The sequence below is a fragment of the Lissotriton helveticus genome, chromosome 3_1, assembly GCF_964261635.1.
Source record: "Lissotriton helveticus chromosome 3_1, aLisHel1.1, whole genome shotgun sequence".
Lineage (NCBI taxonomy): Eukaryota > Metazoa > Chordata > Amphibia > Caudata > Salamandridae > Lissotriton > Lissotriton helveticus.
The window spans coordinates 507,278,111-507,293,691 of NC_136061.1; the positions used below are offsets into that span (position 1 = coordinate 507,278,111).

The 15,581-nt window shown below is 41.9% G+C and overlaps 1 protein-coding gene across 1 annotated transcript in view; it reads right to left on the bottom strand.

Moving 5' to 3' along the window:
* TMEFF2 (transmembrane protein with EGF like and two follistatin like domains 2) overlaps positions 1-15,581 on the bottom strand; it is a 937,676-nt gene that overhangs the window by 125,607 nt on the left and 796,488 nt on the right. Inside the window, exon 8 of the mRNA XM_078680410.1 lies at positions 2,664-2,787. Coding sequence (XP_078536536.1) covers positions 2,664-2,787 — 124 coding nt within the window. The remainder of the gene's footprint in view (positions 1-2,663; positions 2,788-15,581) is intronic.

Consider the following 15,581-nt stretch of genomic DNA (forward strand, 5'->3'; position numbering starts at 1 on the left):
TCAAAAAAAATTCACATGATTTTACACGATCACATATAGAAAAAAGAATTGTAAAATTCACTGCAGATATTGAGTTTATCCGGACGTATGTATGTGTTTGGCAAAAAATGTTATGTTATGTCTAACAGGAATCAAGTTCTAACATTCCTATAATCAAGTGGGCTAGTAAGCCTTTACATGCATGGATTTTCTGTTGCATGTGTGTTTATCCCCTTAGGGAAGTTGGACGGTTAGCAACCAAATAGAAATACTTTGTCCTGACAAAAGCCATGGACCCTTGTACGCCTTATTTTTGGGCTGAAACACATGGACAAACTTGATAGGGTAATAGGGCCATTGCATCTCTTAATTCACCCCTCTTCATTGGTGTATTTATCCATACCTGCACAACCTGCTTGTTTTAGGTATTTTTAATCTGAGACGACCCTGGTTGCAATTCATATCAAAAGTGCTCCCTGGAATATGGTCTAGCCTATCCTGGTTTTTAGGGGCCAGGATGAGATTCTATGATGAAGCATGGCACTACAAGAGTGGGAGAGGGGCTAACAAAAAAATATTTTGGATTGTTCTTTTTGCATAGGGTGATGCTCACTGATTATGAAAATAAACAATGTGCTTTGTTTAAATAGGGTGAGCTATCTTCAGGTATATTGTGCTTCACCTTGTTTTCTGGCGGAGGCTCCACAGCTCTAAATGACGCAGGGCTACCGCAAACGTGGCAGGTTGTGGAAACCATCGATTTACGTTGGTTTTCTCAACCCAACAGTCTCTAAATGACCCCTCATACATTCTGTAATGATTTAAGGATGTCTTCTGTTAAAATTCAGATTCATGTTACTATTTTCCTCAACCCTATAACACAAAGCTCTAGTAGCTGGGTAACCATCCGGCTCTCTGATCCACAATACACCACTCAGGTGAGGAGCAAATATTGATTTATTTTTGGATTGATTTCCAGGTTTTGGTGAAGTACTGCATGCCACATGTGTGCCACATTTGAATGCCATAAGCGAGCATAGGGATCAAAGATCATTAAGAGAGTGAGGGGATTCAAGGAAGTATAACAATTTCAATACATTGCTTTGGTGTAGAGGAATTATGGCTGAGGAGTCTCCAGGTTATTATGTATATGAATATTATTTAAAACACGAAAGGTTCTGTTGAACTAACATGTGATGAGATTGTGCATAATTAAAGACTAAATGCAATTGTATTACTTACTGAATGTGTCAGGGAAAAGCCTTTCACTGTGGAAACCCTAGTGTCATACGTCAGTCTTGGAAACCGATTTGCAAAGGAAAAGGCATAATAATGTAATTAGATTGTGATTAAGTCTATGTTTGGATCTTCTATGTCTAGTTTTCTACCAATGATGTAGGAAGAGTCGAAGAGATGTATGCTGCATGGTAACAGTGCAACACATCTATATCTTTGACATTTTCTCAGTTAGGTATATTGTTGCTAAAACTCCACCAAAGTACTTAAACTAGCTCACTTTTCCAGTACCAGAATGTAAATCTACCCTGAAAACGTTCACAAATACACAGAATTTGCGTTACAAAAAAAATGTATGTTTAATGTTTAAAAACAAACCGTAATAAAATATTGGAAAATATTCAGCTGAAGGCCTTGACAAGTACCACTGTCACATTCTAGGGGTATCATGTACCTGAGGGATTGCATTATGGTTATTGTGAACTGGCCACTCATTTGCCAGCCTCAATTATGCCAAATTTCACATAGGGAGGGAGATGTCCAATGGGAAGCTAAAGACCAATGTTTCATAGCTTTTAAGCAGGGCCGGGAGATACAACCAATTTCTCTAGTTAAGCCATTGTCAACAGCAACAACATGTTTCTGTGATAGAGAAAGAGCCTTAGTGACAGAGTCAAAAAGTGGAGAGACATTATATAACACATCAGTTTTCTCAGTCAGATGAGTAACAGATTTTGGCTGTTCCCACATTTTGTGTGGTGGCATAGGGATATTTTTCCTGATGGGCGCAGATATAGCCTTTGACAGAGCAAAAATAAACTTGTTTGTATTTCCTTTCACATTTTACAAACATATTTCGATTTAGGACCAAGTTGATCAGGTAGTCTGTCTCATTAAATGTTAGAATATTGATTTTGGTACCAAGACATTTGTGTTTTGGGGTGCAGTGCTGTTTTCCCAAGTGTGGCTGATGGATAGCTTCATGTGCAGGATAGAGGGGCTCACCTTATTTCACACTAACATGCTATCAAAATCGATCCATCTTTTGCACAGCGTTGCAATTGGGATAAATGAAAGAGGGGCAAGTGCTCATTTTCTGCCATAATGGAGTTCTGTTTTCTATAATAGAGTTTCCACCTGATCAGCACCGTGGGAGAGGCCCACACCTTCTGGAAAACACATCGAGTAACAATTTCACACATGGATAATCAGTGTTGTCATTTTTGACTGCATACCTTAAATAGATCCACCTCTCACCTTTTCAAAGAGATACACCCCCTTCACTATCAATTTTGTTGAGTTAACTAGGATATTTTTTGTTTTTAAAGTAAGTAGGTAACATTCCTCACAATACAAACACAAGGCCAATTGCTTTCTTCAGTGCTGCTGGTCACTACACAGCCTATTCAACTAGTCAACTTCGCACGATGCATTTAAAGAGTTGTTACCTGCAAGACGGCTTGAGCATGTCAATGGGATGTTCACACTTTCCATGTATGCAGTAGTCATGGTAGAGTTCGGGGCAAGGGATATAAAGTCCCCTGGCAGTTTCTTCTAGTTTGTTTGCATTCTCTGTGGGGAACAGAAAGGGAAATCTGTAAATCAGTGTAAGGAACGTCAACATACTTGCATGTGAAAGCAGAGAAGACCGAACAGGTATATACAATGCCCCGCCCTCCGACTGTCCCTTGAGTTATCCAATCCAAGTATGCAAACAGTCCCATGCGCTCACGGTTGGGATTCCTAGAGACCTCAATGGCATATGCTTACCAGCAAGGCTCTGCCAACATCATCAAAGTCAAATTCTACTGATTTATGCGCTTTCTTTAGGTGATTTATGTGTTTATTTTAGAAATTCCAGAAATCACTATTGGGAGCTCAGCCAATGCATTATTCATCCCCAAAAATTATTATCAATGAAACAAACACAGTCAAAAAAAGTGTCAGCGAAATATTCATTTCAATCACAGTTGCCATAAAACTAATGAATGCATGTATGGATATATGTTTCCACCAAATCTAGCTGGAGAGCCACTGACTGATGTACAACATGTTGGTGTCGGATGTGATTTCATATTTTGTGCAGAATTGGTTGATAGTCATGTTTCCTTGGTGCTGAGCCTAGATGGGCAGTGTGATCTGAAAGACTCCTTATCATCTGGGTACGTGGAGCTTCTTTTGGAATTGTGCCTTTAACTCTTTACTGAACTGTAATAGTGAATGCCTGCATGATAGCGATCCATTCGTGAGCATTCTTGATAAAGTCCTGGCTAATTGTGGACCACCTGTGTCACAATGTAGACATTCTAGCTTGCATTCCGAATCTCGAGGCACCTGAAAGAAGCATTTGCTAGCATTTATGGTGACATTCTGGTTAACCATGCCATTATAATGTCTCGACCGTTCCATATTGTCAGCATTCTTGCCAACATTCTGATTGACCCAATTATGATAATGGTCCATCCTTGCCATAATGTGGACAATCAGGCTATCTCTAGCATACCAGAGACCCCATTGACTTTTTCTGGCCAATCTTGACATATTCATAGTATCGCAGGTATAATAGTGTTGGCAATTCTTGGCATATGATTGTGTTGTATCCCTGGAATTGCAAAGCAATGATAAACGGACATGGGCAGAAGCTATGCATGTATGACAGTGGTGTATTAAAGTGCCTTTGCAAAATGCCATTTTAACATTTGGGGACTAAAATGTATTTAAATATGAAAATCTATTAATGGAGGAAGTGTTGTTTCTTGCAAGATACTAGCAAGATTCTGATTTGGGGAAAGGCGCAAATGTAGCCCAAATAAAAATATTGTATGTACAAACAAAATGACCATATTTCTTCTTTTTAAATATTTCTTTATTACATGTTTATTGTGAGCAAATAGTAGAGATCAGAAATAACGACCTTGAATACAAAATTACTGTCTTTCAGAAATATGGATGTGATATTTAAGTATAAATTAATGCTGTGTTTGTGACACATTTCTGATTTTGATTCGTAGGTTAAGCGGGCACAACCCTCTATGATTATTTCATGACTCTTGTTGAGGCATTTTGTCATCTGTACCAATAAAGATATAGCGTAAACACCATAAATTACTGTGTACTCACACTAAGGAAGAAATCGGAGTTTGTGGGCCATACTCGGACCCGGGTTATCATATTGCGGAACAGCAACCTGCAGCATGACTACGGGTGAACTTTCCAAATAGCGGTCTTAGTCGGATCTTCAAATGTTGGAATCTAACGTTTCCACCATTGAGATTTTCCTTGATTAGAATAGGGTGGACTTGTGGTTTGTTCTAATTGAGAGCAACAATGTACATATTTTGGAAATAGAGATAAGAAGCACTGATGAAGTCGTAATTACGACAAAACACATGTTGGCTATTGTGAAGAACCATTTGAAATACAATAAAGTGTTTGCGAAGAACAAGACTGAAGGACCATTTGAAATGCAATAAAGTTTGAGAAGAACAACATCTGGTGGAGGCTATATTATTACAAAATATTGCTCTATATATGAATTTGTGTATGCCATATGGGTGTATATAATGATTTAGTGGCATATTAGCAACAATCTGCGATATTCATCGCAAACTGAGGATAGCGCTGTTTTCTTTATCGCCGCATATCGCTGGAATACATTGTCCTGTTAGCAGCGTATTATCAACGCGCTGCTCACAGGCGGTAGACGGCGATAAACCACAATAGCGGGTGAAAACCTACGATGTATCAAGCGCATAAAGGTAATGCTTGATGATACGCAATGGTGTACTTAGCCCATCAATCCACCTGCCATTGAAGAGATAGCTAAGTCAGATTTCTAGCAGGAGTTAAAGTCCTGCGATAATGGGGGCGGAGGACACCTTTCATTCCCTCATTGTTGGTCTGGTGCAGCCTTGTAAATATCGCAAAGCATATTTTGAGAGTGTAACTCATGTAGTTTTGCTGAGATGCACCCACTTTGCATGTCATTAGCGATGTATATCACTGACTTGCAAGGATACACGCGCTAAAGCCGGTTCGCGTGTCCATGGTAATAGAGCGATATTTAAATCGCCGCTTTTCAGCTGAAAACGGCCGCTAAAGTGGTGATATCGGGCATGATAATATGCCCCATAGTGTTAGACGGCATAATCACTACAAATGTGTGAGCATGTAGCACTTGTGTCATCTATCTTCTTACTAGCACTGAGAATTAATTTGCAGTAGCCTTGCTATACAAATCAGTTAGACATGTCAAGCCCAGCACTACAGTCTACAGCCTTTGATTATTAGTTATGTAAAACGCTTTGTCACCTTGTCCATTCCAAGTGCTTGTGACTACGTGAAAGGAGCAAGATGAAAAATTTAATTAATGAAGTTTTGAAAAACCCTATTCCAAATATCCTTAAACATTTTTTTTATAACTGCTTCTAACACATATATCTCTTCTGTGAATTTTTAGGTCACATTATGGACCACCGTAGCTGCAGTGGTGGTGCGGGCACAGCCTCACCGGCGGTCTGACGGCCCTATTACGAGTTTGGCAGTCGGATTGCCAATGGACCACTGCAACAACTGGCTATCAACAAGGGTAATGAAGAAACAGCCAACACGTGTTTAGCCCAAGTGGACTGTACCCAGGACGGCAGAGACCTTTTGAATTGACTGCAGAGATCATCATACCTCATATTAAAGCCTTGAAAAAGCCCTCGGCCGATGGGCCAGTTGGGCGAAACACGTGTTGGCTGTTTCTTCACTACCCTTGTTCTTGTTCCATGTATGGAAACATAAATAAATACTACACACTTGAAAAACACCGAAGGATCCTTGAAATTTATTCAACATAAACACACGTATTTCAAGAAGGCTTTGTCACAATGTTGCTGTATTTTCATATTTGCACTGTATTACGTTATATAAAGGCTCCTACTTTGTAAGAGGACTACAGCTGTATGATGCAAAGAGGGAGTTGATTGCACTTTCTTCTGTTTCAGAGGCATAGTGGCAGGTAGAGGGGTCCTATGAATATTTATAGTTAGTAGCTGTTGAACTGGTCTGCCTCTTCTCAATGAGCTTTACAGTGAGTAAACTTGCATTTCACTGATATTAATTCATGGTTGAAGTTATCCAACAATTGGACAAATTATAAGGATAAATTAGTAATTTATCATATTACTAAAACTGGATATTTTTTTAACACCACATTATAGGCTTGTCAGCTGACGTTTTAGGTCTTGACTAGGCAAGATATTTTAATTTTACAAAACGTACATTTATATTGTACATAGTTATGTATATTTTACATATTTGTAGAAGCGATAATGTAGCTGTCTTTATTCATTGGTCTTTATTGTCTCATTCACATTTGTCTTCTGCCTGCTATGCAATACAATATGAGGCAGTGGTTCAGCACACTTCACCAATTGTCTAACTTCACTGTATGTGACAGCATTATTCCCTACCACAAAGACTATAACCACACCCAAAGTTGTTCCCTATAGGATTAATTGTAACTATGTCAAAGTGTGCATTTTGATGCCTTAAATATTTTTGCTATTAGACAGTTTTTTTTCAGAGTAAAAATGGCCCAGAAACTACCCAAGAATAGCATTTTGTAAACACCATGACGAACAAAAGAAAACATGCATTTCCCAATGCCAAATGCTTTGCAGCCAAAACCAGCCCTATTGACTTTGCCAATGCTTGTCTTATATTGTTTCAGTAAAAGCACGTTCGATGTCAGTCCGATTTCATATACAATCTTATCAGTGATGTCATCTAGGGTGAAATTTGTATTATTAATTGCAAAGAAATCGGTGCTAGTTTTATAGTGCCTTTATTTATTTGATTGTCATGACTTTTATAAGTATTTGCTTACTAACCTTGACTGATGTTTATATTTTAATCAAACATAAAGCGGAGTTACTAAGCTATGCATATACATGTTGACCTCTGCTGTATGATCACAGGAATAGGGAGCCCATGCGCAGTATCAAGTATTAATTGTGCTACAGGAAGCAATCAAATGTACCTTGTTTTTCCGTGCTTCTCCCTTTAAAAACAATGATGGCTAGTGGTGCAATTTATATCAAAATATCCTCCACAGGACTGTATTAAATGTAGTGATTTTACCTTTCTATAAACCATGTCTTGCTTACAGGATAATTTTACTAACCTTTGAAGTCACAGTTTTCTTCATATTGATGCTATCATGTCCGAAATAAATCAAAGTTGTGAATTATCAGAAAAAGTGGAAGTACGATCTATTTCATTTGCCTGTATTTCCTTTTTCTTGGATAGAAAGTGCTCTTTTTTTCTTCCTTCATTATTTAAATGAATATAGAAAGCTCAAAGTTCTAAACATAAAAGCATTACATCGTATATTTGGACATGGATCTTATGTAATGTTTGATGGTAGTGACCACCTGGCTTTATTGAAAATTAGGCTTTCATTCCAATGAAAATAATAGCAGACATTCAAGACCTCATTCCAATCCCAGAATTCGAGTAATGTATTATTATTTTCATTCATACATTTTGTGCTAACATACTGCAATATTCTGAGTTTTACAGAACGGAAAGTAGGAAAACATGCAGAATTACCCCACTATCTCTATTTCTGCGGTGCAAAACTCAGTATGTGGGGGTAATACCACACCAGGTAAATACACCACCCTGAGGTACCAGTACCTAATGGGTATGGTATATCCCCAGCAGGTACCAGGGCACTCGAAATGGGGACCTTTATATATACAATTGTAAAGCAAAATGCCAATTCACATTCTTCTAGAACGTGGCAGGAACTTTGCATGTCCTGGGAGGGAAAAAGCTCTGAATGCATTGATCCATAAAGCATTTGAGTGAAGCAGTGCTTAATATGAGGTGGTGGTTGCCGGTGGGGACCACCGAAACTTGTTTTGAGGGACCGGCACTTATTTTTCCTCGTTAGATATTTTCTGAACTCAAGAGAGGGAAAAAACACAGAGGGCTTGATTTACAAATAGCCTCCGCACTCATTTCAAAGACTCCGCAGTGATAGTGGGATCGCTACACTGCAGTTTCTCATAGCGATAATCCCGCCACGAGTGTAGAGATTCCACCATGACTGTGGAGTTTCCGCCATTGATGCAGAGACTCTCCGTGAATCGGGCCCAGAGATCGGAAAGTCAGAGGAAGAGAAAGACGGCAAAACCTCCACAAAGAGGCAAATCAGGAACCTGCAGGACTAAGATAAAGGTGGACGGAGTGTCTGTTTTTGGGGTTTAAGAGGATTAAAGTGCATTTAAGTATACCACCATTGGTATTCAGTGTACTGACATTTAATTGCCCTGGTTGCAGTCTTCTGAGCAGAGTTTTGGGCAGCTGCCCTTTTTTTCACAACTTAAGCACTGGCAAAGCCCATACATGTGCCTATTCCAATTTCTTTGACAGCAACTCCTGCCAGTATTAAAATCTTTGTATTTGAATAAGAATTCCTAGGTGCCCATAGGGGACATGGACGTTGTGTGAGTCTTAATTATTAGCTTGAGTTTCTCAAAATGTTTCCATATTTCTCATTTTCTTACATCTTTAAATATAAAATAAACACACATATTAAATATATATTCTGAGTGGTAGGTTATGAACTTTGACATCATTAGAAAAAGTATTTAACTTCAGAACAAATAGATGTTCAACTCCTTTTTTGCTTGCTTGATATTATTATCTGCCTCCCTACCGTTACACCATGAGGCATCTTAGCTGGTATTCACATTCAGTAAATGTTGCTCTAGCCAATGACTGTTTAAACCAGGTCCTCTGGAACATTTTTGAACTTCTGATCAGACCCCCACATTTTAGTTTTTGGAATGAACTTGCTTTCATGCTTCATTTGTAGTATAGCTACTTAAGAGATGATTACTTTTTAAAAGTAAAATTAATCTTATTTTGCAGATCAGGCAATTTGAAACCCGGGGCCGTAGTACAGAGTGCGCGCCTGGGGCTTAACCAGGCACTTTGGCATTACAGAAGAGGTTGCAGATGCTCGTGCGCCCCTTCTATAACACAGACAGCTCTGGCGCACATATAGCAGCAATGCTATAACTAGGGAGCGTTCTCTCATTTGCATGGGATTTGCATTCAAATGAGGGAACCACTTTGCCTCTGTTATGCTATGTTAATTGTATTTGTTAAGTGCACTAATCCCCCCTAAAAGGGTTGCACCTCGCTCAAGCACCTCCAGAGGTCACATCAAAATGAGTTAAAGGGTAAAAAGGCAGGTTTTAAGTGATTTTTTGAATAAAAAAAAATTCGGACAGGAGTGTAGTTGCAAAGGCAGCCTAATTATAACAAGCATTGAAAATGCAATAGGTCTCGCAATAGAAAAGTTTGACCTTTTGGTGTTGCAAATGTAAATTATTTTTTTTGTTTATATTTTTTCAAATTATGAAAGTATTAATTTTGTTTTTTGTAAAGTGAATAGTTATAAATCTACCAAATGTTACGACTGTTCTTGTTAATTAGAACTTGCATAGCTTCCAGTTTGCCACTTGGATGTCATCGCAGCGCAGTGTAATCTCTGCAAGGTGGCAAGCAATCGCCGTCGCCACCGTAGGAGGGAATAAAATATCTGAGGGGGCACCCCATGATCGCAGCCATGATGGAACAGGCAGAGTAAAGCGGAGTCTGATGCACTGTCCTGGTTGGCAGCAGCAGAACTCGTGAAAACCAGAGGCAAGGAAGCACAACCACCAGCTGTGCTCCGGCGGCGCTGCCAACATTCAAGGGAATCAGAGCACGAATTTAATGTTGGAGGTCACGCTGAAAAGTGAGTTCAACCATTTATAACTTACAGGCTGAGCCCCAGGGAGGGCGGGGCTCCCCAGAAGAATGAGATATCTATGATCACACGATCTATGCTGCAGAGCTCGAAGGAGAGATAGAGTGAGGGGGTGAGAGATCGAGCGAGTGAGTGAGGGGGAGAGAAAGAGAGAGAGAGTGAGGGAGAGAGAGTAAGGGCGAGAGAGAGGGGGAGCAAGAGTGAGGGGGGAGAGAGAAAGCGAGAGAGTGAGGGGGAGAAAGAGTGAAGGAAAGAGAGGGAAAGAGTGCTGATTTAGCTTGCCATTTAAAAGTATGAAACTTTTTTTTAAGACAGACAACATGCATCATATGAAATACAAGTATTTTGTAATACAAATGGCCCCTGCGCGTGCCGCTGCTTGCAAACGCCCAAGCCGGATAGAAAGTTAAAGTGACAGTGAGCAGAGAAATGTAAACAAGCGCGCGCGTGAAAGCTTATTAACAAGCCTTGGCCACTTAAAATAAAAAAAATGTTTTAAAAAGGAGACACGGCCTATCGGCCGTGAAACTGAAAGCACAGCCGGCCGGCCGTGAAAAAGCCTTTGATGCAGCAGGGGGCAATTAGGGGAGGAGAATGGCTGGGCTGAGGCAGAGCGTAAAGCCTTTGATGCAGCAGGGGGCGGAGTGGGAAGAGCTGCTGGCGGCACCAAGCTGACGATTTGATGCTGTGCACGCGCATTTTAACTCATTGCGCTTGCGCATTGAGCTAAAAGCGCACATGCATTGCATCAAATCGCCAGTCTGGTTAAAGTCTGTTTAAGCCCCTATAGTCTTGCTCCGCTCAATGCGCAGAGACCTAATAAACGGGGCCAGAAAAGAAAAAGAGCAGCCTCCATTTCTGGCAAATGGATGCGCCTAGGCTGAGACATAGAAGGATTTGCTCCCTGGATCTGAGGTTCCGGCTTGGTATATATGGCTGCAACTTAACTTGCAAATATTCTGGGACACTGCTGGATAAGGCATAGCAGCCTCTGCGCCAGCGCAGTTTCACGGATGTGGTTCAGAGGCAAACATTTCTTCAGGAGGCTCACTGAAAGTCCATCACAAATAGGTGACGCACTTTCAGTGTGCCTCCTGAAGGGGGGACAGGTCCCATGAACCCTATCAAGATAGCCCTGTGCAGGTGGGAGTCACTCATTGCACCCACCTGCAAGGGATCTCTCTCCTTTCTACAAAGCGGAGGCAGATTGCTATCTGCACAGTGAAACATGGAGTGGCTTTGTAACAGCCACTTCGTATTTCACTTGAATGAGCTGCTCCCAGGGCAGCACAAGTTTGCGGTTTCCCTGGGGGCAGCGCATTCATGGTAATGCGACGCACTTTCCCTGTTTGTGCATGGTGTACCGATCTAAAGGTCCGCCATGGAGCAAACAGAGAAAATGTGCCATATATGTAATATGGCTCCAAGTGATCTAGTTCTATAAATGCAGGACCAATAGGTTGTTTTCTGGTGTACCACAGTCCATCAGTGCTGTGTCTCAGCTGGCATTCACCTTCAGGTCTAGTGACTGCTAGTGAGACCAGGGAAATGTTAAAAGTATGGATGATGGTGCAGATGTTCATTTTCAGCCCCCCTCTGCTCTAGACAGGAGCTTCATTTCCTGCTTTACGCTCCATTCATATGTATTTTACAGTTCATTTAAAACAAAAGCTATTGAGGGGGCATGGCCAAGATGGTAACTGAGTAGGACGTGCCTGTCGTCGCTCCAACCCCAGCCTGGGCCCACACCACATAGCAGCTTATAGAGCATTCCCGGACATTGTCCCGCATGATTGCTTAGGAGCCGTATCTTTGGAAGTGGTGCGGCACCCGCACTCATCTCGGCGATTGGCGTCCCGCCTGGCGCTGTGCGATCTGCGTCCTACCCCTCAGCCTGGCTGAGAGGTGCTGGGACAGGTCGCGCACTTCAGTGCAGAGCCGACCAGAGGCCCCATGGGAGTCGGTGGCGGGCACTGCGGGGAGAGCAGACACCGCAACCCGTCTCCAGCAGGATCCACGACCGTACCAGCGAGGCGGGCCCGACTGAGGGAAAAGAAAATGGCGGCCTGTGGCTGATGTCGCTAGAAGTGTCGGGATCGCTGATCCAAGCAGGTGAGCCCACACACAGCAGCAGCTGGCCTCCTGGAGCTTCCTGGAGGCTTTGATTCACCCCCTCTGCACTGCTGGAAGACTCGGGAGCCGGGTAGACTGGGTCTGGGCCCACAAGCTCCTACAGGCGTCCTTGAAGCAGCGGTGATGGACAACTTCACCCTGGGCACACGCACTTTCATGGTAGCCACTATATATGTTCCCAACGGAGGCCAAAAGGGATTCATTAGGGACGTAGTTCATGAGATCACGGACCTCCCTGACAAAACTGTGCTCCTAGGGAGGGGATTTTAACCTGGCCTTTGATGGCACAGTGGACAGGTCGGGGCAGCAATGGGGGAACACTGGGGCTCTTTATGGGCATGGGAGACATCTTCTAGCAGAGGCTGGGCTCACATACATTTGGCGGCTGCGTCACCCAGGGTCCAGAGAATACACCTTTAACACCCACCCCCACAAGACATATGCCAGAATCGACTATGTTCTCACATCTGACACATTGACACAGCAGACACAAGATGTTGAAATCCTTCCCTTGCCCTTATCTGAAAACTAGGTGGTGCGGATTTGCCTGTCCTTGCATCCGGCCCATATGTAGGTTTTGGCGCTTGTGTGAGGCAATGCTGGAACGCCACTCAGTGGTACAACAAATCCAATAGTGCATAACCAACTACTTAGACCTCAATTACTCCCCTACCGTCTCTACAACGACCCTTTGGGAAGCAATAAAGGTGGTGGTTAGAGGGGAATTCCTGGGCATAGCAGCAGCAGACAAAGACAGGAGAGAGAAAAGGGAGCGATTATCCAGGGAGGCTGCCGAACTAGAACGAATCAACCAACAGGGGCACCCAGAGTCTGGAAGCAGCTTAAGGCGGCCAGGGCGCAACTGGCGGGGGTAGATGTTGATTGTGCCGAGTATGCAGCCCTTCACCTGAAACATGCCTTTTACATGGGGGAGACAGGTGCGGGAGGCTTCTCGCTAATAGATTGAGCATGCAGAGACAGGCGTCCTGTGTTACTGAGATCCGGGACCTGCAGGGGAGGTTATGCCACACCTATTATGAGATTGTGGATACGTTTCGGCAATTCTATGAGACCCTATCAGCGGCTCAGACTCTGCCCGATGATGAGCCAACTCCCTATCTACAGGGGGTCACCACGTCTAAACTCTTACCAAGCCAGGCGGAGGAGCTTGCGGCTCCCATTCACTTAGAGGAAGTCATCTCTGCAATCTCTCAATTGAAAATTCATAAGTCACCACGCCCGGACGGATTCTCCTCCGTTTTTTATAAGAAGTTCTGCGTACTTCTGGCCCCGTTGTTGGTGGGGGTCTATAACTTGATCGGGACTGCGCCTGCTGCTTCCCTCCCGCCTTCTATGCCGGAGACACTGATCATGGTAATACCTAAACCAGGCAGGGATTGGCACTTATGTGGTTCTTTTCGCCCTATAGCCCTCCCGAATGTGGACCTAAAAATCTTTACTGGGATCCTGGCATGTAGGCTCTCTCATCACCTACCCGGGTTGTTAAGTACGCTGAGTTACGATATATTTTTACAATGCTTCCTTTTAATGATTGTTTTCACTTCTGAAGCTTCCCGCACCCACTTTCTTTTTTTAAATAAAAGCACTTTTGAGCAAAACGTTTTGAAAATAAATCACTTTGTCACTTCTTATTCATTTTCCAATCCATCTCGGATTGGTAAAATAAAATAAAAAAATGCTCCCCTTATTTTGTATAGTACAGTAAAAAAAATATAGTCCTGTTGGTTACCAACAGGACTATCTTGTGACTGTATTAGTGCTACCCAGGTCCTGAGGTACATTGGGTCACCCCATTAGATTGTAATGGCGGGAGTATGCACGTTGGTGTAATCCTACAAAAGTATGCGGTGCCGCATCATAGCATGTTAAAGCATGTAAAAAATATATATATTAACCATATTGCACAGCAGCAGTGCTACTATACAACATGGCTAAGTTTCATTGGCACCGCTAATTGGTGTCATAGGACCGACTTTTGGCTTTGCCAATGCTTGTTAAAAGAGTAGACTAGCATGTTATTTGGAGGCTTCCTATTCCAATCCTAAAACTTCCAAAGTTCTACACTCCCATTTTAGCTATAGTGTTGCTACTCTTTCAAGGTGCCAACTGACAAAACAATTCTCACCCATTCTCTTTTAGGGGAAAATAAAAATTCATAGAGGACTGCATTTTGACTAAATCGCTCTACCGTGGTCTCTGACTCTATCAACCACTGACCGGCTCATGAGGCTTGAAGCGGTGTTCCCATGAAGAACAAATAAGCAGAACGAAAACACCCTGTACATCAGGGTCATTGATTTCTTTTAATTTGCTGAAATACACATCCAATGTGAAGGCTTCTATCTGCAAAACTAAAATAATGCTACCTAGCATCCATGAACGCGTTTAAGTTATTATAAAAGCATTCCTGACATATTGACAGGAGCACTTTCATTAAAATGATCCTCAGTGATACGTCGTGGATGTCGAATTTTGATGGGTACGGGCTTTCTTTGTACCGAACGCTGAGCGAGCTATTTGGTCTTGTCGCCATTCTTTAACATCAACAAGCATGAACACTCTGTAGGCTTACCCCCATGAGAAGCTCTAATGTAAGTGTTCCTTCACATTATTTTGTATTCATTAAACACTATTTTTTCCATTAGTATTGAACTGGTCAATACTTACTCCATATTGATAAAATGATTCCCTTTTATCACTCTACAAAGGCTTTTGTATCCATTATTAATTTCTCTATAATCTAACACGTCTTCTTTTCATTTCCCCTGTCTCTTTTCCTGTTCAGTTAACTGCAAGGGGTAACAAGCATTGGAAACACCAATACGTCTGTTAAAGGCTACAAGCCTTGTGGCTTTATCATTGCATGATTTGTTTTGTTATGGTTTTTGCAGGGCATTATTTTTTGGGAGAACTGCTTGTTCCTCACCAATACAAATTAAAATGAGTATGAGCAAAAAATAAATATTGATCTCAAAATCTACACATTATCATAGTAGACCCTGGCACTGAAGGGAACTACTTTGTGTGCAAATTTGCGCCTTTTGAAAGAACCAAATGCTATTACTCAAAGTGAAGACAGACAATGTCTAAAGCGGATGGCCTCTTGCCCCATCTCACAGGAGGAACATTAGCAAACGCTATGCAGATCAAATTTATTTCACAAATTATTCTATAAGACTATTCTCTAAGAAAAGGAATATAAAACTATTACTGTAGTAATTTTATATTTCTGTAGGTCTTCCATTAAAATTCACCTGACTTGTACTGCCAGCCATCACTTCACCTGCTAGTAAATGTAAATCCATATTTGTAAAGCGCGAGCTACTCACCCTTACGGGTCACAAGAAGCTGGGGGCCATCGTGGAAATTAAGTGAGCTATTGCCCAGAGTCACACAG